Source organism: Rhinatrema bivittatum, chromosome 1 (assembly GCF_901001135.1).
Source record: "Rhinatrema bivittatum chromosome 1, aRhiBiv1.1, whole genome shotgun sequence".
NCBI classification, from domain to species: Eukaryota; Metazoa; Chordata; class Amphibia; order Gymnophiona; family Rhinatrematidae; genus Rhinatrema; species Rhinatrema bivittatum.
The window spans coordinates 319,747,237-319,768,313 of NC_042615.1; the positions used below are offsets into that span (position 1 = coordinate 319,747,237).

General features: G+C 45.0%; 1 protein-coding gene across 1 annotated transcript in view; it reads left to right on the top strand.

Moving 5' to 3' along the window:
- The window catches only part of HPGDS (hematopoietic prostaglandin D synthase), an 81,661-nt gene that overhangs the window by 40,590 nt on the left and 19,994 nt on the right, over positions 1 to 21,077 (top strand). The window contains exon 3 of the mRNA XM_029584898.1: positions 16,099 to 16,191. Within this exon, the coding sequence (XP_029440758.1) occupies positions 16,099 to 16,191 (93 nt within the window). The remainder of the gene's footprint in view (positions 1 to 16,098; positions 16,192 to 21,077) is intronic.

Below are 21,077 nucleotides of genomic sequence, written 5' to 3' on the forward strand. Positions count from 1 at the left end.
ATTGATATTTGGGTGGATCCTTGGACACCGTGGTAGCTGACCACGCCCACGGGGGGCAGTCCCGTGAGGGACCACGGTGTCAGGCTAGACTCTGGCTACACATACAAAGATTTGAATCTTTATTTAAACAGTTTTGGAAACCACCAGAGGTTACAGTAGTGAGTAGTAGATGTTGAGCCAGGCTGGGCAAGTATCCCACAGGACGCTGGAACAGCGAATCCTCTTCTTGGCTGTGCTGTAGTGGGAAGAGACTGAGAGTTATGATTACACAGTGAGAAACATACAGAGTCCCAGGTCGAATAGGAGAAGCTCCGAGACAGGGAGAGCAGGCCCTCGAGGAGCGAGTACCTGATCCCTTAGAGTAGAGAGACTCAGTGGTATTGTACTCACACAGCGATTCCATTAGACGAGAGGTCTGGCACTGGAACAGAGGGCAGGCCCTCGAGAAGTGAGTACCTGGTTCCAGGGAAGCAGTACTGTGGAATAGATGGTAGTTGTACTCACAAATGGAAACTGTTAGTGAAGTCTTCCAAGTAGAAAGGGTTGTAGATGCAGGAGCAACTCAGGGAACATGGGCCCTCGAGGAGCGAGTACCAGTTTCCTGATAGCACCTGAAAGAAGCAGAAGAGGCCCCCAAGGAGCGGGTAACCCGTTAGCAATAAGAGTTCCAAATAACGCTGGAGAGGCAGAGCAGCTTCGGTAAGGAGAGCGAATCCCATCCATAGAATTCCGGTTGCTAGCTCGATTAGCTAGCAAAAGTGGTAGGCTTAAATATCTGGGCAGCGTGACGTCATCTCAGAGGGACGCCCCTGAGGTTCGCACCAACGAGGAAATAAAGATGAGGGTGGCGTGTGTGCGCCCTATGGTACCTTGGAGGAGCATGGCGGAAAGCAGCACCAAAGCCGGTCCAGGGACGCCGGAGAGGTCGGCAGACAGACACCGCGACAGCCAGTAGTCCGAGGTGAGCAGGAGGAGCCACAAGAAGAGTGAGTTAGGCGGGATGAAGCCGTCGCAGACCGACAGTCGCAACACTCTCACCCCCATTTCCTTGCTATCAGCCCTCATGCACTTCTTATCTTGGCTCTCTCTCACCTTCTCAATTTCCCCCCACCGTAGCCTTGGTCCTTTCTCACCTGCTGCTTAACTTATTGCACTGCAGACCTTAGGGAGGAAGAAGGTGCCAAAATGTTTGTATTGCTGGTGAAAGGGAGATAGGGAGGAATCTTTCACTCTCTCATCTCCTCTCCCTCCAGCTTCCAACCACCTCCTCGCCTCCTCCACCTCTCAACACCTTTCTCACATCCCCAACATTCACCCTGTTTTGCAAAACAGTTCACCTCTCCAGGCATTCAGTCCCATCTTCCCTCCCCATTTACCCTCTCCACTGTCCAGGCATTCATCCCACCTCACCCTATTTCAGCCTCATCTCCTCCTTCCCTCTGCTAGCAGCTGAATCCTGAATCCCAGGAGCACAGAGAGCTACAGACCTACGTTGTGCCTGCAGCAGCCAATTCCTTTCTATTCCCAAGCAAAAGGCATCACTTGTGGTGGTGTTAATGGGGGGATGGCAAGAGGAGAGCGGGTGGATTTGGAAGCAGAATAGCTCTTCTTTACTCTGAGTACTCCAGCTTTTCCTCTCCCCCTTCTGTTTTTTGCACCACAGTCTATGCTGGGGAACAAAGCTGAAAAGTTAGCAAATCAGATCCTCTCAGAGGAAGACACAAAACGAGGCAAGCCACCAGAAATATATTAGGTTAGTCCAGTAAAAAAAGTATCACTTTATATATAAATATTTTTAGTTTAATTTGTTAACCTTTGTTTCTGTGCATTCAAGTGGACTAACACAGCAGCCAAACTACTGTATCCTAGATTCTGGCGTAAAGGCCCGACACAGAGCACGGGGCTTGCTGCCTATTGCACAAGGAAATATTTAGCTCCAAAAATATCTTGGACTGTACAATCTAGGTTTTTTGGGACACGTGGCTAGGTAACAAGTGAAGATGGTCAATATGTTTATCATACTGTGAGAGTTCACGTTATGTTTTTTGCAGATTTAATACATTGACTTTTTATTGCATGCAATGTTCCCCTTTCATTGTGTCAAAGCATAAATGCATTTATTTTCAAAAAACGTTTGCTTGTAACAGTTCTTGGTAATGCATTATCTTGATTGCACAAGATAATATATCTTTTCTCTTATCTCCTGCATATTGCAAAAAAGCTAAAATGTTTCCTCAATGATAATGTGTAACTCAGACCCATAATTTTAAGGAAAAGATTAGCAAAGACCACAGTATTGATAAAATACCCTGGAAAGCTTTCTCATTAAAGAAAATGCTGAGCCGCAAAGAGCACATTTCCTTAGTAGTTACCAAGAGTGATATCAGATTCAATCTAAACAATATGAGTAATTCATGAGTTTACAAAAGACTTACCAAATCATGAGTCTTGGAGAAAGTTCAAGGAGTCCCAAATGCACCATAATGTTCAGGTTTAGGTAGGAAGCATGTGACTGTAAAAAAGGAAAGGAGGAACAGGCAGGATTCATTGGCTGAAATAAACCCACTTTAACCTAATCCCAGGTATGGCTGGGCCATCCTGCTATTTCACCCACCTCAATCTCTGCCACGGTTGAGACCGCCAGAAGCTTAATCTGTGAATCACGTATACGGGCCAGGTCATTTTTTATTCCAGTTCATAGAGAGATATATTGCAAGCACCTCTTCCTGTTTTTCTTTCTCACTACATTAAAGTTTTGCAGCAGTCTTGAGCAGACCTAAATCTTTTACAATTAAAGCAGTAGCATTCACAGTGAGGGCTGGGGAAATTGAGCTAAAGAGCAGAGAAAACTGGGAGAGAGAGTGCTAAAGAACCAGCCAGGAAAGTGAGTGGAAAAATGACAGCGACAAGAAAAATGTAGTGTAGATACTAGAAAAAAGGAGGAGAGAGAATGGTAGGGTCCTGGGAGAGTATGGAAACCAGTCTCTCTCTCTCACACACACCTGTATGTGCCTGTTGTGAAAGTGAGCTAGTCCTTCTCCAGAGTGGATAACGATTCTTTTATTTACTTGTATCCTAGTGAAAATTCACCAGTATTGTATATAACAAGAGCAGCAATACCAGAGAAGAAAGGAGATCATAGTGATCACACATTGGCATTATAATTGCAATATTAATGCATTTACTACATACACAGTATAGCAATTTCAATCCACTGGCAAACCTTGGTAAAAATAAGCAGCAGCAGTGTCACAAAGAAACACTAGCTTTTTTTTTTTTAAATTTATATTAATAAAGATTTTACAATATTCATCAAAATAACTTGATAGAGCAAAAACAGAGTGACCATATAAGATTCAAAACATAATAAGGAACGAACTACTAAGAGAAAGAAAATACCACTAGAATGATCATTCTTCATTAGTCTTCAATCTGGAGGAGTACCCAGGAAAACATAAGAGCAAAAACGGCAAGAAATTATTGATAAGAAAACTAAACCGAAGACAACTCCTGAGATTAATTAGAACAAACACATATTATACTTTACCCTGCAGCCCTACCAGCAGAGCCAATGCCAGTAATTTTTTTTTTTTGAATTAAAATTAAGGAAAAATCAAAACTAGGCAGGTTTAAAAAAGACAAAATTTATATTTTGAATTTTAATACATCTACAGAGACAGCAAAGGAAAAGTTATGCTGCAAGAGCCCATTCCTTCTGACACATTATCAGAAACTGTTATGGTTTGTGGACCCTTGGGCCGGCCAGCGGATGGTGAAGAAACGCTGAGGAGATGTAGTGGCTGGGAGGCGGACCGGAGCCAGGAGACCAACCAGGAGCTTCACCACTGGAAGTCCGAGGTCCTGCCGGGAGGAGCCCTTGGGGACCCGAGCCACTTGGACTTGGGTGCGGTCTCCCGGAGAGGAAAGTCCAAAGGGTAATCCAGAAGTCACGGTGGAGGCAGGGAAGCAGAACGTAAGGACGGTCCGACAGTCGGGGCTGGCAGCAGACAGGAACTCCAAAAGACGTACCGAAGGCAGGAACCAGGGAGACAAGCCGAGGGAATCTGGATCAGGCAGGATCAGGAACAAGGCTGGATCAGGAACTGCAACTTGACGACTCCAGGGAGCGAACCTCGTTGCAAGGCAAAGACCTGAAGCAGCAGCTGCGTTTAAATACCCTGCTGGCGTCTGATGTCATCCGGGAGGCCGGCCGATGTTTCCCGCCAAGGTCCCTTTAATTCAAAGCCCTTTGCGCATGCATGCGCGCATGCACCTAAGGGGCGGGGACAGAGAGAGCAGCTCGGCGGCGTCTCCCTCGTGGGGCCGCCGCCGCAGATGAGGCGTACCAAGGACAGAGAATGGGGCAATAGATATTTTTGTAGGCTGCATAATTTGTGCCCCTCCCTGCATGCATAATGCACACAGGTGAATCCGATCTGCATGCATAGCAATTGAGTGCATGGGCAATTAAAATTGATGTGGGACATGTGCTTGCTCACTTTGTGCACATTACTATTAATATTGATGCTGCGGGAGCGCCTCGACACAAAAAAAAATTGACAAAATTTTGTGAAAATTAGTATTTCATGTTAGTGTACACTAATGGGACTTAGTGCGCACTCGCCCCATTAGTGCTCACTAACTATAGTTTTCCTATTTACAGGCTAAGTGTGCACTAATGGGACTTTGGTGCACACTAACTAGATGTTAGTACGCATTACGTCCATTAGTGTGCACTACCTAGTTTTCCTAATTTCAGAGTTAGCGCACACTAACAGGACATAGAGAGCACTAACTGGATGTTAGCGTGCACTAACTAAAATTAGTGCACGCTAACAAAAAATGTTACCAATAAGTTAAAAAGTGTCAATTGGGGAGCAGTTCGTTAGCTAGAGGTATGGTTCTGCATTCTTATTGGCTATCTCCTTAGTTACTTACACAAACATGTAGTTAGTGCGCACTAACTCCGAAATTAGGGAAACCCAAAATAAATACCTCCTAAACCATTTTAAAAATGAAAATGACCCAAAAAAAAAATCAATGCACATCCCTATGTAGTAAGCCATGTTGAAGTTATTTCTGCTCCATATGTTCTCATTTTGAAAACATTACTTAAATGTAGTTGATTTCAGCATGTGAACTTAACTCCTTGTTGTCTGGCTCATGATCTGGTAACATGTAAAGTAGAAGAAGCTTAAATTTCTAAAATTAGAGATGAAGTCAGATTTTATTTTTTTTTTTTTGTAAAAAGGCCAGTGGTGCTGTACTGCTGACTCAGTGGCAGTGCTGCGTGCTCCCATGTAGTGAACCTAGGTTTGATCCCTGGGGCCAACACTGCAGAAGCAGTGTTCATTGCCCCTCCAATGGGTAGGAGCACCAGCCATCATTTAATAGCACCATAATCTTAAAGGTGGAGTTTTAGAGTCGTGCGTGTTTGTCGGTGCACACACATGGATGCGTCAATTTTATAACATGCGCATGTCTATGCGTGCATGTTACAAAACTGGCTACCCACATGCATGCACGATTTTATATCGACATGTGTATATGTGCACGAATCCCATCTAGAGTGCATAAGGGGGGGGGGGGCTTTTAGTAGGGATGTGTGGCGACGCAATAGGCCCATTTCCCAATTCCCTCCCAGTTCACCCCTGTAAAGGAGCGGACTTCCTAACCCCCCCTATCTAACCTGCCTCTCTTTTACCCTACTAGCCCCGACCCCTAAAACCCCACTAACTACCCTAGATGTTTTGTTTTAAGACTTACCCGTAGTCGGTAGCAGCAGCAGGTTACGCAGTCATCGGATCCCGGTGCGTGCTTGTGCGCGACACTGACAGGATGGCGCTGTCCCGCCCCACCTACGCCCAGACCCTGCCCCCAGCCTGCCCACTTTTCACCAAACCTTCTTTATTCGCGCAGCAGGAGATATGCGTGTGGCTGCGGGCCTCTTAAAATCCACGCAGCCCGGTCACAAGCCTATCTCCCGGATTTGCCGCGCTTAGGGCTTTTAAAATTCACTCTTAAAAGAGGCTGGTTCCAATTAATCTTGAACCCCAAAAGAGCAGGAGGAAACTGCGGGGAAAACAGCCCCTCCTCCAAAAAAAAAAAAAAAAAAAAGAGATAAATACTTAGAATATTATCAGTTAAGCAGAGAATGAGTCAGTGGTAGCAGATAAGGCTCAAGTACTCAGGGAAATTGTCAACAGGGAAATTGTCAAACTATATTTATCCTACTGTCCAAAGGGAGGGAGGCTTATGTGATCTGTCTGTGTCTCTGTGTCTGTGTCTGTGTTGCTGACTGTTCCCCATTAATAACTTTTCAGTTCAATGTCCTAGCCACATCAAATTTTCAGGACATGTTAGGGGAGAAATGCAGAATCTGGCAGGGTTTTTTTTTTTTAATTTTTCATTTCAAACCACATAGTCCATGAACACACATGTGCAGTTATGCCACCCAATGGCTTTTCTTTTGCCAATTTAGTATCTAATCACATTTTGGTTTTCCAGTTTGATGACACCAGATTTTTAGGACATGTCAGGGGGGACATGAAGATTCTAACAGGGATCATTTTTAGGATCCAGATATTCCACAGACTCATGGACACAACTGTAACTCCCAAATTTCTTTTTAGTTTTGCAGCCAGTGCATGTCAAATTGAGAACATATCAAATGGTCCACAAGTATCATGACAGAGATATATTTTGCACATCCACACATTCCCCAAATATGTACGCACAGTTATGCCACCTGATTACATTTTCATGTTACATCTGATGCACATCACGTTTTCAGGAGATATGAGGGGTCCATGAGGATCCAGACTTGGGAGGATCCACATATTTCATGAATAAGGGTGTGCAATTGCATCACTTAATAACTTCAACACCAATGTTTCAGGATATGTCAGAGGGTCTGAGGATCTTGAGAGGGGTGTTTTTGGGATGAATCCATGTATTCCATGAATACATATATGTGATTCTGCCACTTAAGTAACTTTTGGATTTTACATTTGATCCACATCAAGTAATCAGGAGATGTGAGATAGCCAGCAGAAGTTGAATATGGGCATTTTTTTCATATCCATGTAGGTAGATTCAATGAGTGTGTGCACATTCTAAAACGCAGACTTCATTAGTTCTGTGTGGAATTTCTAGTTTTAAGAAGGCATGAAAAACATGAAATACGAACAGAATACAAAATAGGTATTTATGGGGGGTCAGGCAGCTCTAAAAGTAAGAGTTGCCAAATGTATCAAATTTGAACAAAATGTGCCCTGTAAACATTTCCTTTATACATGCAGGGGTACATTTTAAAACACAGCGCGCGCGAACAAAAGTACGCTGGATTTTATAAGATACGCGCGTAGCCACGCGTATCTTATAAAATACGGGGTCGGTGCGCTCAAGGGGGTGCACATTTGTGCAACTTGCGCGCGCCAAGCCCTGCGCGTGCTGCCCGTTCCCTCCGAGGCCGCTCCGAAATCGGAGCGGCCTCGGAGGGAACTTTCCTTCCACCTCCCCCTCCTTTCCCCTACCTAACCCACCCCCCCGGCCCTATCTAAACCCCCCCCTACCTCTATCGCGCGCCCCCAGGCCAAAACCACGCCCGCGGCACCGCCTCCGGATGACGCGCCGACCACGTCACGCCCCCCCGACATGCCCCCGGATGACACGCTGACTGCATCATGCCCCCTCGACACGCCCACCCCAAGAAAGCCCTGGGACTTACGCGCATCCCGGGGCTTTGCACGTGCCTGAAGCCTATGCAATATAGGCTCAGCGCGCGCAGGGCCGTTTTAGAAGGATTACGCGCGTACCTCTTTTAAAATCCGGCCCACAATGTGTGTGCTGAGAAAGGAAGTTGTGGGCGTTTTGGCATAGTTAAAAGTGAATTTTAAAAGCTGGATGCATGCCGAAATCTGGAGATGGGCGCGCGTCTGTCACTTGCGTGTCTCCACCCAATTTTATAAGGCGGGCATCGGCCATAAAAGGGGCGGGGCCAAGAGATGTGCATGCAGGTCCCTACGATGTGAGACGCGGTGGGCAGTCCCTGCCCAGACCCTGCCCCCAGACCTCCCCAGCCTACCCCGTTTTTTGAAGCCCGGCACTCCCACGCATACTGGGAAATAAGCGCATGGCCGGGACTTTTGGAAAATGCGCGTATCTCCCAGGATTTTGGTAGGGTTTCCCAGCCTTTCCAAAAGGAGTTTTCTTTCAGAAGAGGCACCTCCTGCCAGAGGGTCATTCTTGTTTATAAGTTACAGAGAGATAGACATTTAAGCCTGATACCCTTAAGGGGCAAAAGGGCTCTGATCCAGGGGACCAAAGACCTGTGAGCCCACTCTAAACCCTAGGTGGGCAAGCACCAGTGATGGATCCTGCTGTGAGAGAGAGAGTGAGGGCAGAAGAAATATCCAGTTTAAACTTTAAAGTATTTTTGGACTTTGAGTTAAGCAGGAGTTTTTTTTGGATCCCCCTTCCCCACTGGAATTCAGGGCTGTGTGAAAGCCTGAACCCCGCTGACTTTTCACTAAGAGAAGTCCCCGGAGGAAAAGAAACAAAAGGACAAAGTAGCAACTTGAACTAAAGGAAAGAAGAACTTGAATCAGGAGATCCCATCCGGATTTCCACCCATCAAGGGACCAGGACAGGCTGGGTGTCCGAGGAAGGAAGGTGACTAAGGATAGGATTTTTGCAATGCAGAGGGGACCCTATCACTAGGACTCCCAAGGTGACAGCCACCGGGAGAGGACGCGAATTTAAAATCACCATGGGCTCTGTTCATATGTCTGTAATGACAGCTTCCGATCATGCAGGATATCCTGTATCAACAGTCAGATGTTGACTCATTTTTTGGATAATGGACTTACTGTAACTTCATGAATCAGTAAACTATTATTTTACACCCAGTCCTGGTCCTGTATACTCACTGTTGCATCTCGCCTCATGGGAAGCGCTAAGCTAACAGATACACTGACAATCTTTTTTGTCAGGGCCATAAGCGAGAGCTTCCCCCCCCCCCCCCCCCCAAAAAAAAATAATTCACCCCTGGGATTGAGAGTCGGCCTAGGATGTGAAATACTAGCCAGGGCAGCCCTGAATATATAAATTAGTTATGTGCCCTGAAGGGAGTTACCAGGAATTTAAAAAAAAAGGGGTTACACTAATAATTTTGCAGTCTAAATTACTGTTTAAAAATGATTATTCTATCTGCAGAATAATTTCTTTTAGTTACAGTTCATCCACATATTTATAAAATTACTCAGTTTATTTTCTATAAGAATAATTATTCTATATCTATAATAATACGGGGCTCACTTAACCCAAATTCATTATGACCTCTTGAGGATGAATGGTAGAAAAAAACAAAAAACGAACAACTGCTGTCAAAGCAGATATTCAGGAGATATCTATCAGAAAGTAAATTATCTGCCCGGCTCTGGCTTTATACTGTTTTGCAATCTTAAGATGATCAGATATACTTGCAGGAAACAGATCTCAGGGTCATCACATCTGTCATTCAGGGCCATGAGGGGAGAGGGTGGATCAGTTAGAGCAGAGCCAAGGCAGCTGAGCTTATACCTTCTGCTTTGTTGTCCCTTGTTCAGGGACAGGGGGAAACCACAGGACTATCAATTCCTAGGGACAGCAAAATCCTAATCCGTCACTGTGTGTGTGGTGCACTCTCACTCGCGCACACCTATGCCCTCTTGCCTCTACTCTACTGCCCTCCCCTTTTCTCATCTCTTCCTCCACCTCTCTCCCCTCTCATACCAGATTTGTGGTAAAAAACAAACAACCCTCTCTGGAGACCCCAAACCAGGGAGAGGCAAATAGACTTGATATGAGTTATAATATTGAGGATTGCTGAACTTTGCACCTCTAAAACCTTTATCCTTAAGGTAACAATGTCCATGCCTCCTCCCCTACAGCTCCGAAGAGGTAGTGGTGCAGTCTGCAGTTCCAGGAACCATCATCCTTACCTGGCTTTCTCTGGCAGTCCTGCAGCGTGCACGGCTCAGTACTGACAGTGTCCTCTTCCCCATGGTCTGCACGGCCCTCCACAGCCACCAGAAATAACGTATGGCTAACCTGCAGACTCTCTCCCTGTCTTAGGACTCAGTTGCACTACCTGTACAAACAGCACTAATGCTGGCATTGCATAATGCAGCCAGTCAGTGGAGGTCTTGCACTGGCATGCCTGCCTAGGCCGCTCTGACATGCACTTCCAAAACATCAAGTGTCTGAGCTGGCAGTAGTGGCAGAATGTGGACCCACCACCACCACCACCACAGGCCAGATCAAGTTGCTTCTGCTGTTGCTGCCAGGGACAGACGAAATTCAGCTAAGAGCCGCATCCAGTCCTCAGGCCATAGTTTGGGGACCCTGTCATATTATTGGAGAGAAATCTAGAAATACTGACACTCCATCTGCCACACCCCTACACTCTGGGAATTCTGCCCTGTGACTCCTATCTTCCCCAATTTTTCAAATCACTAAAAGGGTCAGACATGATCCCCCCCCCCCCTCCCCCAAACTTTCTCAGTAAACTCCTCCAAGGAGCTGTCTCCCTCATTTCCCTCCCCCCCCCCCCCCCCCCACCTAACCAGTTTAGCAAACTCTGAAGAAGATCTCCCCCAGCCGGCCCATCTCTTTAAAAGTTTGGGGACCCCTAAAGTAAGACATTTAAAGCAATCCTGCACTTTGAAACAAGTAATAAAGGATTCATAGGAACATGGTTTCCTTACCAATTAGCAGAGTTGGGGGCCTGTGAGTTCAAGCAAGCGTTCCCTGAATAATATCCCCACCCCCTCCCATCTCCGCGCCTCACCCCCTTAGCCCCTCTTCCCTTCCCCTCCCCTCTACCTGCTTGATCCCCCCTCCCCCCCACCCCTCAACCCCAACCCTCGCTCATCTCCCACCATTGGCATATTCTACATGTAAATAATAATTGCAACGAACAGTCTTAAATCCGCCTATATGTAAATAATAATGTATCTTGTATATAATAATGTATCTCCTTTTAATCAATTAATCACTGCTGTCAGTGCTGCAACTGATCTGTATAACTTTTATAATCTCTGCCTACTCCCTCCCCTGTTACTTGCCCCTCGTTCAATGTAATTTCTCTCTTGTTTATGAGTTAATTGTAAACCGATATGATGTCCCACACGAATACTGGTATATAAAAATCATTAAATAAATAAATAAACTAAATCACAGAAAAATTGGCTTTACAAATTCAATAGTATTATATATTCTCTACGTTTATTCATCCGAGTAGATTCAGATATTTGCTACAGGTATTAGTGAGGAGAAGGGTAATCCAAATGTTTTCAAGACCTTCATTTGCAAATCAGTAATTAATTTTATGCAACCAAAATGGTTTTGTCTAGGTTAAAAGTAGCTTTCTGGAATAAATAGTTAGTGGAGTAGAGCAATGAAATATATGCAAATAGGAAAGTTTAAAAGAATGGATCTTTTTACTGGGAATAAGGTTGCCTAATCAATGAATTCTGGTTTTACCCCTCAGCATGCATGGATTGCTTTTCCCAAAACATGAAGAAGTCCATGCAAGCAATTGGATTAAAGTTGGCCTACATCAGCTTGGAGCTGCTTGGCAATCCTAGCATATCATAATTTGGTGTAAACGACCTTCCCAAGGGCTTTCTGAACTCCTCCCAAATCTTGCATGGTATCCCTGCAAAGTCTATGCACTGTGAACTGTTCTGGAGCTGGAGGGATACAGAACAGTAACTGGTGGGAAAAGGCACAAGCACTTTAAAATCTGCAGTTGATTTTGTTTTTACAACATTTTCTCCTATGAAAATTGTGCAAGTTGACGCGTGGTATCAAAAGCTATGAATAGACCAATGCAAATTGTGTCTGTTTTGAGAGTATTTAAACTTAGCCGCACTAGCTGGTTTTGCCTTGCCTTATTTCCAGTCATGAGTGTAGCATCCATAGTGCACAGTAGTGCACAGGCACCACCGACTTTGTAATGGGATATGCCGTGCATCACCAACTGTGTGCACATCCAGGAAAGCAGCGGCCGCAAAGAGGAAGAGGCCCAGGAGGCTGCCGGCAGACCCTATCTCACCGGTGGCCAAGAACAGGAAGAGACCCAGAAGGCCACCAGCGGACCATATCTAGCTGGTTGCCAAGAACAGGAAAAATCCTGGGAGGCCACCGGCAGACCCCATTTCACTGGTGGCCAAAGAAGAAGAGTTCTGGGAGGCTGCTGACAGCTGACGGCTGACAGCCGCTTCTCTGTGTGCCGGCCTTCAAACCATGTGAGACTAGTATATACTCTATGCTGATCTTGTGCATCGCAAGATCAGCATAGAGTTAGTACTAGCCCTGTGAGTTTTGAATAGTGCGGGGCAGGCACGCGAGGAGCAGTGCGAGAATGGGTTCCTTCCTCTTCTTGGCCATAGGCGGCTTCCCAGGCCTGCTCTTCTTCTTGGCTGCTGGCGGTCTTCCGGACCTGATAGGGAGTCGGTCTATATTTTGTCTTTGTGTGTGTGAGTGAAAGGGAACCTGCCTGGGTTTGAGTATATGTGTGTATGAATGGTAGCCTACTTGGGTCTGTGTTGGAGAGAATGGTAAGCTGCCTGGGTATGTGTGAATGGTAATTTGCCTGGGTGTGGGTGTGTAGTGTGAATAGTAACCTAGGTGTGTGTATGTATTTGTGTGTGAATGAGAGCCTGCCTAAGAGTGAGTGTGTGTGAATGGGGGCCTGCCTGAGTATGTGTGTGTGTGACAGAGAGACAGAGCATGCAGGTGTGAGAGCCTGAATGTGTATGTGAGAGAGAGAGCAAGTGGGAGTGAGAGCTTGTGTGTGGTGTGAGGGAGTGTATGTGTGTGTGGGAGTGGGAGCCTGCATGTGAGAATGAGTTCCTGTGTGTATGTGTACGTATGTATGGGAGTGGGAGCCTGCATGTGAGAATGAGTTCCTGTGTGTATGTGTATGTATGTATGGGAGTGGGAACCTGCTTGTGAGAAAGAATATGTGAGAGGCTGTGTGAGAGAGACTATGTATATCTATGGGGGAGGGGAATGGGAGCCTGCATGTGAGAAACATGCATGTGAGAGTGAGAGCCTGAGAGTGTGTGAGAAAGTGGTAGCCTCCATGAGAGAGTGAGAGCATGTGTGTGTACGTATGTATGGGAGTGGGAACCTGTATGTCTGTATGTAAGAAAGCATGCAAGAGTGAGAGGCTGTGTGTGTCTGAGGGGGAATGGAAGCCTGTGTGTGAGACAGAATATGAGAGAGTGAAAGCCTTGCATGTGTTTGTGAGAATGGGAATATGCGTGTAGGAGCGTGTGTGAGAGCGTGTGTGTGTGTGTGTGTGTATGAAGGAAGGAAAGATGATAAGAGGAGAGAGAAGAAACAAAAAGAATAAAAGAGACCCTGAAAAGGAATAAGAAAAAGACAGACAAGGGGAAAAAGGGACTAGGACCAAGTGATTAGAAAAATAAGATCAGACAACAAATGTAAAAAAAAAATTATTTTGCCTTTCAGTAATTGGGATATGCCATCTCTGGGAATGTGCATTTCTTATATAGTTGTATTTTGCTTTTTCTTCAGTATTCCAGAGTTCAAGGTGTTTGGTTTTCCTGCATTTTTCTGTTTCTAGTTTGCAGTCTCTTATTCTGTATTAGGTAAGGGTCTGCCTGCTATGTGCATGTGTGACAGAGGTGCAGTATTTTGACTAGCATATAGTTTCTCTGTAGAGATTTGCAGCAGTCTGGCTTGCTCTATTTGCCCAGTAGGTGGTGTATTAGTGTTCTAGGGCTTGGTGTGTCACACATTGGCTTTCATAGGCAGGCGCAAGGGAGAGAGAGTGTGTGAGAGCATTGGCATGTATATGAGAGAGAAAATGTGTTAAAGAATGAATGTGTTAGTATGTGTGTGTGAATGAGAGAGAAGAGATAATTTGTGTGGCTCTATCTCCCCAATCTATAGTAATCTCAGGGTGAGTGGAAACTAAAAGGTTCCAGGTATGGATCCTCATTATTTTTAATTAGTGGGTGTAATTTGATGTTTCTGTTTTGAAACATTTTTGTATTTTTTTTGAGGGGGGAATATTAAACATGTTTTCATTATTGGATGTTTTATTCATCAGATTTTATTGATGTTTCAGAAATATTAGAACAAATTTATGTAAGTTTTTTTAAATTATTGGATGTTCATTGGCCATGCTGACATTTATTCTTTTTATCATGGTTTTAATATTATCAATAATGTTTTATATCTCTTGATTTTATTGCTTGATGTTTTGCCAGGAATAATAACACAGTCGGCTTCAGGTTTCCAGTACAGTTTTTGGCGGCACATTTCTATTTTGTATTTGTAACCCCGCCCTTTCATGGGGGCCACCTTCCCATTCTCGGGTTGCTTGGTATTCCCAACCCCGAGGTGGGAAAACAGTTCTCCAGGACTGAGAGCTAGGGAGGGTTTCCTGCAGGGCCAGTGCCTGGCCGAGAACACTCTGACCAAATGAAACATTCTCCGATCTCTAACTGTGTTCCAAAGAAAAGGCAGTTTAATTCAGAGTCTTCAGCGATCCACATAGTGACAGTCAAGTAGATGCAGGAAGTACAACTTAAATGAAATCACAGTTCAAAGAAAGCTTTAATCCTCTCTCTTCATAAACTTTCCTTATGAAGATGGTTTCTTGGTGTAGCACCACAAGGTCTCCAGTAACTTTCTTACTTCTCCCTCCCTTTGTCCCCTGTTGCCAACCCAGGCTAGTATTTTCTTACACTTCTCCACCAGATAGATGGTTACTCACTGGAACTTCGGTTCAGCTACAGGAAAAACCCGTCAGAAATGTCTTCAAGATCCCCCAAGCCCGAGGCAGGCACTCTCTGGCTCAGTGTAGGGTCCTTATCTTAGTAAGTCCAGCTGTAACCAGAAGATTCTGAGCAGTCTCTCACCCTTGTTCTTAGACATCTAAGAATGTTAGAGGAAATTCCCTAGCCTTTACTCCCGGCTGCTCCCTTCTGGGATCCCTCGAGAGGATCTCAGCTCCGACCAATTTCTTCCAATGGAATCTCAAACAGCCCCTGACTTTGGAGAGCCAGGGCTTTTTATCATCTCCCCTCATTACCAGACCCTTGAGGGGATGTTATCCCCCTTTTGTCTGTCAGAGAGATGACACAGAAAACGACCCAGGGCTCTGGAAGATTCTCCTCTTACTTCCAATTGACCTCCTGCCTTCCAGCAGATGTTTACTTAGAGATCAAAGATTTCTAGCACACAGGCCTCTCTGCACAAGGAAACCTCTCCTTCACCTGTTCCCCTGCTAACATATTCAGCTTCTACACACCTCTCTGGGGCATGGAGGCCACATATTTAGCGAGGGTTTCTCTACATTTTAAAGATTCAGATCTTGTGTAACTTGAGATTTTGCTGTGACAATTATGGTATTGATCACTGGCTTTTATGGCATTATGGTCCTCTCTCATTTCTATTTTAAACAGAAGTTTTTTCTTTATTAATTTCATTTGCATGCAGAAAGATTGTTTTGAATGTTCTTGCAGAAAATATTTTTTTCATTCACATATTTTATTGTAACTGCTGTTAGTAGATTAGGCGATTATTTTAAGGGATGGATTTAGCTAATTTTCCCTTTAAGGATTTGGGTTGCTGTGAACCTAAAGCTGATTGGCTTTTTGCATCAAGTGCTCCAAAGATAATGTAGGAGGGTGGACTGTATTCTAGGGCACCTGACAGCGGCAACATTTCTGGGGCACCATCAACTTCAGCAGTCACCCTACGCCCCTGTTTCCAATGGCCTGCAAAGAATGTTCATGTTGATGTCATCTTAAATATTCAATCTTGCATTTTCAAACTCGCATATTAATTTTGGTGCTTGTCTTGCTGATTTTATAGTAAAACAACAAAACAAGAGGAATACAAACCCAGGAATAACCTGTAATAGGAGTTAAAATCTACATCCACCTGAAATTGTACTGATGCTCATGGAGCTTTCTGGCCCTCCACTGTACTGTATACAAGTATTGAAGAATTCTTACAATGGTATTTAATATTTCTCTTATTTATGTTTTCTCTCTCATATTTCTCTTTTAGCTATTCCATTTGAAAAAATCCCCATTTTGGAAGTTGATGGCATTATCCTTCACCAAAGTCTTGCAATAGGAAGATTCTTAGCTAAAGAGACAGGTAATCTAAAAATTATTATATATGTTATCATTCTGAAACCTTTTGGTTATTGGCAGTGCTTTCCCCTGGAAAAATAAAGTGCCAATACTCACATAAGAACATAAGAAAGTGCCATGCTGGGTCAGACCAAGGGTTCATCAAGCCCAGCATCCTGTTTCCAACAGTGGCCAATCCAGGCCATAAGAACCTGGCAATTACCCAAACACTAAGAAGATCCCATGCTACTGATGCAATTAATAGTAGTGGCTATTCCCTAAGTAAAATTGATTAATAGCCGTTAATGGACTTCTCCTCCAAGAACTTATCCAAACCTTTTTTGAGCCCAGCTACACTAACTGCACTAACCACATCCTCTGGCAACAAATTCCAGAGCTTTATTGTGCGTTGAGTGAAAAAGAATTTTCTCCGATTAGTCTTAAATGTGTTACTTGCTAACTTCATGGAATGCCCCCTAGTCCTTCTATTATTCGAAAGTGTAAATAACCGAGTCACATCTACTCATTCAAGACCTCTCATGATTTTAATGACCTCTATCATATCCCCCCTCAGCCGTCTCTTCTCCAAGCTGAACAGCCCTAACCTCTTCAGCCTTTCCTCATAGGGAAGCTGTCCCATTCCCCTTTATCATTTTGGTTGCCCTTCTCTGTACCTTCTCCATCGCAACTATATCTTTTTTGAGATACAGCAACCAGAATTGTACACAGTATTCAAGGGCCCTCCTTAGTTATAGGGTGGGAAGGGGTAACTATCCAGGGCCCTGCTCCCTGCTACTGGCCACAGAGACTATGGAATGAGAGCATTGTAAATATTACACCCAACCCTAGAACACCAATACACCTCCAGCTGGGAAAAGCGAATAACATAATACCCTCTTCTGACAACAATGATGCGATTCCGCAGGACAACATAAGGCCATCCCCCACATACTCATACACAAATAGATGATGGGGGCTCAGTGGTCCGAACATAAGACCACCCTCCCACACAAATGGATAATGGGAGCTCAGTGGCTCAAACACAACATTTTGCAACCCCATCACACTACTTTGCCCACTCCATCTCCCCCTTCAGTTCTCTCTGCCTCTTCACCTCTTGCCTTCTGGAAGACAGGCTGAATCCCCTCTTTCTTTCCCGAGGCCCAGCATCAGTCCTCTTCTCTCCCTCACGTCCCTGCCCAGGCAGCAGTCTCTCTTCCCCAAGTCCCGTCTCCATGCAGGATACAGGACAGATATATCTGTATAAAAGCTAGAAATTTCAATATCATTTTCCAATTGAATTTATGGATCTAGCCCAAAATGAAAATTAAGACAGCGAAAAAAAAAAAAAGCAGAAAAGAAGAATATATAACAGAGAATCATTAAAATTTGCATCCGTTTCTCAACTCACCCAACATCAGTGGACTTCCTCCTCATAAATTAGTTCATAAAATTGGAATTCCTATATACTGAGACCGGAAGATCTTATTCATGAAAGTTCTTACACAATCTACCTTATGTCACCTCTGTACCAGCTCTAGTGGGGTGCAAGATCAGGCGTGATTCAGCCCCAGCGAGTCTCTCTCGCCCAAAGTGCTGAAACGCAGAGGACCCTTGAGATTACAGAGTGAGTGGAGGGGGCTCTGCATTCTCCGGCCCTGCGCAGACATCTCCACGAATGGGCCACTGCAGCTCCCGACTCACTGGCATGCCAAGAAACGGAAATGATGTTAATCACTGGTGGCTGGGGCAGAGCTGCTGTGGCAGTGCAAGACCTCCCAAAGCTCGGATTTCCCCCATCCCCTTTTGAAGGACATCCTTGCCTGAGGAGGATGGTGGGACTGAATATAAACCTCATGAATTGCTCTGCAATTCTTTTATTTATTTTTAAGCACACGGTGCAAATGCATTTATTCAGTTGAACCATATCATGCCAAAATGTTTTTAGTCATCTGAAATTAGTTATATTAAGTTCTCCAGGGTATGAGACCCATAATTTGTTAGCAAGTCATCTCTTTTTTTGTATTGTTTAAACATTTCTCCCAGAAAACACAACATTATGGTATTGATTCAGAAAGATATTCAGTCAATATTTGGGATGGAACAGAATTAACATTTTATTTTCAATGTGAATGTCCAATGTGAATTTTTTTTCTCTCTTAAAGGAAGAGTTTACTGGATACCTGATTGATTTGGTAAATCTGTCCCTTTCTGAAACTATAGTCCCCACTAAGTTTAAGAGATCACAAGTTTGTCCAGTTCTAAAAAATTGGAAATCTTATTTCTGATCCCTGCAGTGATTATAGGCCTATCTTTAATTTAATTTCAATAGGGAAGGAACTGGAAAAGGCAGTTTTTAAGCAGCTTAAGGATTCCTTCATCATAAACAGTATCCTTCATGAGAATCATTGTGGGTTTGGGCAGTATCAAAGTATAGGATCTGCTTTAATTGCAGTCAGTGATTAATTATATACTACGGAAAATTGATTTGGGAGAAGATGTTATTGCTATATATCTGGATATTTCCTCAGCTTTCAATTCTGTTAATCATTTGATGATGTTAACCAGGCTGAGAGAACTTGTTATTTGGGGTAAAGTGTTTTTTGTGGTTTAAGTCCATTTTAGATTCTAGGCAACAACAGGTTAAGATTGCTTCTACTTGTTCTGAATGGTTTGGTTCTCCAGTGGGAGTTCCTCAGGGGTCTAAACCAGCGGTTGTCAACTGGTGTGTCACAGCACACTAGTATGTTGCGAAGCACCGGCAGGTGTGTTGCGCACCCACTGCTCTTCCCCTCCTTTCACCTCAGCGAGACGAACACTGCTGCCCTTCCAGTCCGGGCTATCAGCACATTCAAGCCCCGAGGGGGAACGGCAGCAGTGTTTGTGGAAGCCGGCAACAGGAATGTGACCTTTTCTTCTTCCCGCCCCTGTGGCCCGGAAGAGGAAGTGATGTTCACCGGGCACGCGGGAAGAAGAAAAGGCCATGCATGCATGCCGCTGCTGCAGAAATCGCATCCCAAGGCTCCCCCTCCCCCCAGCCCCGCTACACTCAGCAGTTTGCCTGTGCTGTGATCATCGCGGCACAGAGCAGTCAGCTGAGAATGTGGCCACCGGGATTTCCTGCTGCGTGGCTGTTGGGGAAATCCATCCATTAGCTGCCCAGACCCCGAGCTGAAGATTGGCGCTGGCTGGACACTTTGCCAGGGGCTGCAGGAGTGTGGCGCTGCTGTTCTCCCCCTCCCCCCCCCTTGGCCTGGTTCTGACCTCCTCTTCTCTCGCCAGCGCAACACCAGCAAGGAAATATAAAAATAATAATAATCAAACTGCAAAAAAAAATAAAAGGCTGGGGTGGGGAGAAGAAAAAGCATTGAATTACATTCTCAGCTGACTGCTTTGTGCCATGATAGCAGCACAAGCAAACAGTTGAGTACTGCCTTCTAGAGATGTGAATCATGTGCCAGATCGTCTTAACGATCAGATTCGGCTGGGGGGGGGGGGGGGGAATCTGATCGTTAAGATATGTGAATTGGAATCGTTTCCGATTTCAATTCACATCGCTAATTTTTTTTTTTAGGGAGGCCCGTGCTGCTAAAAAAAAAAACCCCACCCAACCCTTTAAATCGACCCCACCCTCCCGACCCCCCCCCCCCCCCAAAACCTTTTAAAATTACCTGGTGGTCCAGGGGGGGCCTCGGGGGGCCTTGGGGAGAGATTTCCCGTTCCCAGGCATCAGCTGTTCTAAAAAAAAAATGGCGCCGATGCCCCTTTGCCCTTACCATGTATTTGTAATCATAAACTTACCACCCTCCCACACATACTCCTATGTTTTATTCTATCATTCTTTATTATTTTGTTTTTAAAAAAAATTTTTATATTTATAAACTGGTTTGACTCTCAGTACTCCTTGCAATACCCTATGTATTATCTATATAAATAAAAATGTTAAATAGTTTGTACCAAATCGCTAATCTCAGCAACCACTTAACCGATTGCGTTCAAATTTGGAAACAAGTTTCACCTCAAATACGGCAAGGATCTTCTACACTTACATTACATATATGTCACACCGGGGGCTGGTAAAAAAGTTTTAAAATTTGGTTCCACAATACAGCGACATCTCGTGGACGTAAGCAGAAGCTCTTACACCTTGCACAAACGCTCACACCCCACACACATGTGACCAATGTTTGCGATTCACACACCCTCCGAGCAGACACAAATCCACCCTCCTAACACCCCCCCCCCACACATGCCAATTGTACTTATTTCACACCCCCTCAAAAAACACACAAAAAACCCACTAAATACCAGCATGCTACACCGGGAGGCCACTCACATGCCACATGTTTTCAATTCCCACACCCTACGAACTCACACACAAACACCCTCCTCACACCCCTCACGCACATAACTTTTCTACTTACTGTCCTCAACCTCCGAACGCACGCAAAACTGCAGAATATTTCGGGCTGCTCCAGCGGGAGGGGGCAACACCGCTCCGAGACACATCGCATACACTACGGCTGTCGGCTGCCAGCAATCAAAATGGCGCCGACGGCTCTTTCCCTTACTAGGACACTCGGGAACGCCAATAGCGGCAGTAGCCCATGTGGCATAGTAAGGGCGAGGGCCCGTCAACGCCATTTTCTGAACTGGTAACCGGCGCACCTTCGCCCTTACTATCTGAGCGAGACGACCGCTCCCATTGCTCCACCTCGAGGGCCCGGCGCCAATACTTCCATGCCGGAACGAACGCCCGCTCCACCGACTACCATTTTTGAAAGGTATCGTCGGGCCTGCAGGGGGGGGGGCCGTGGGGATGTTCTTGCGTCCATGTTCGAAGGGGGGGGGCAGGGGGCAGTTCCAAGATTCTGCAACTCTTGTGGGTTAGTCTATTTCGTCGGCCTGGTG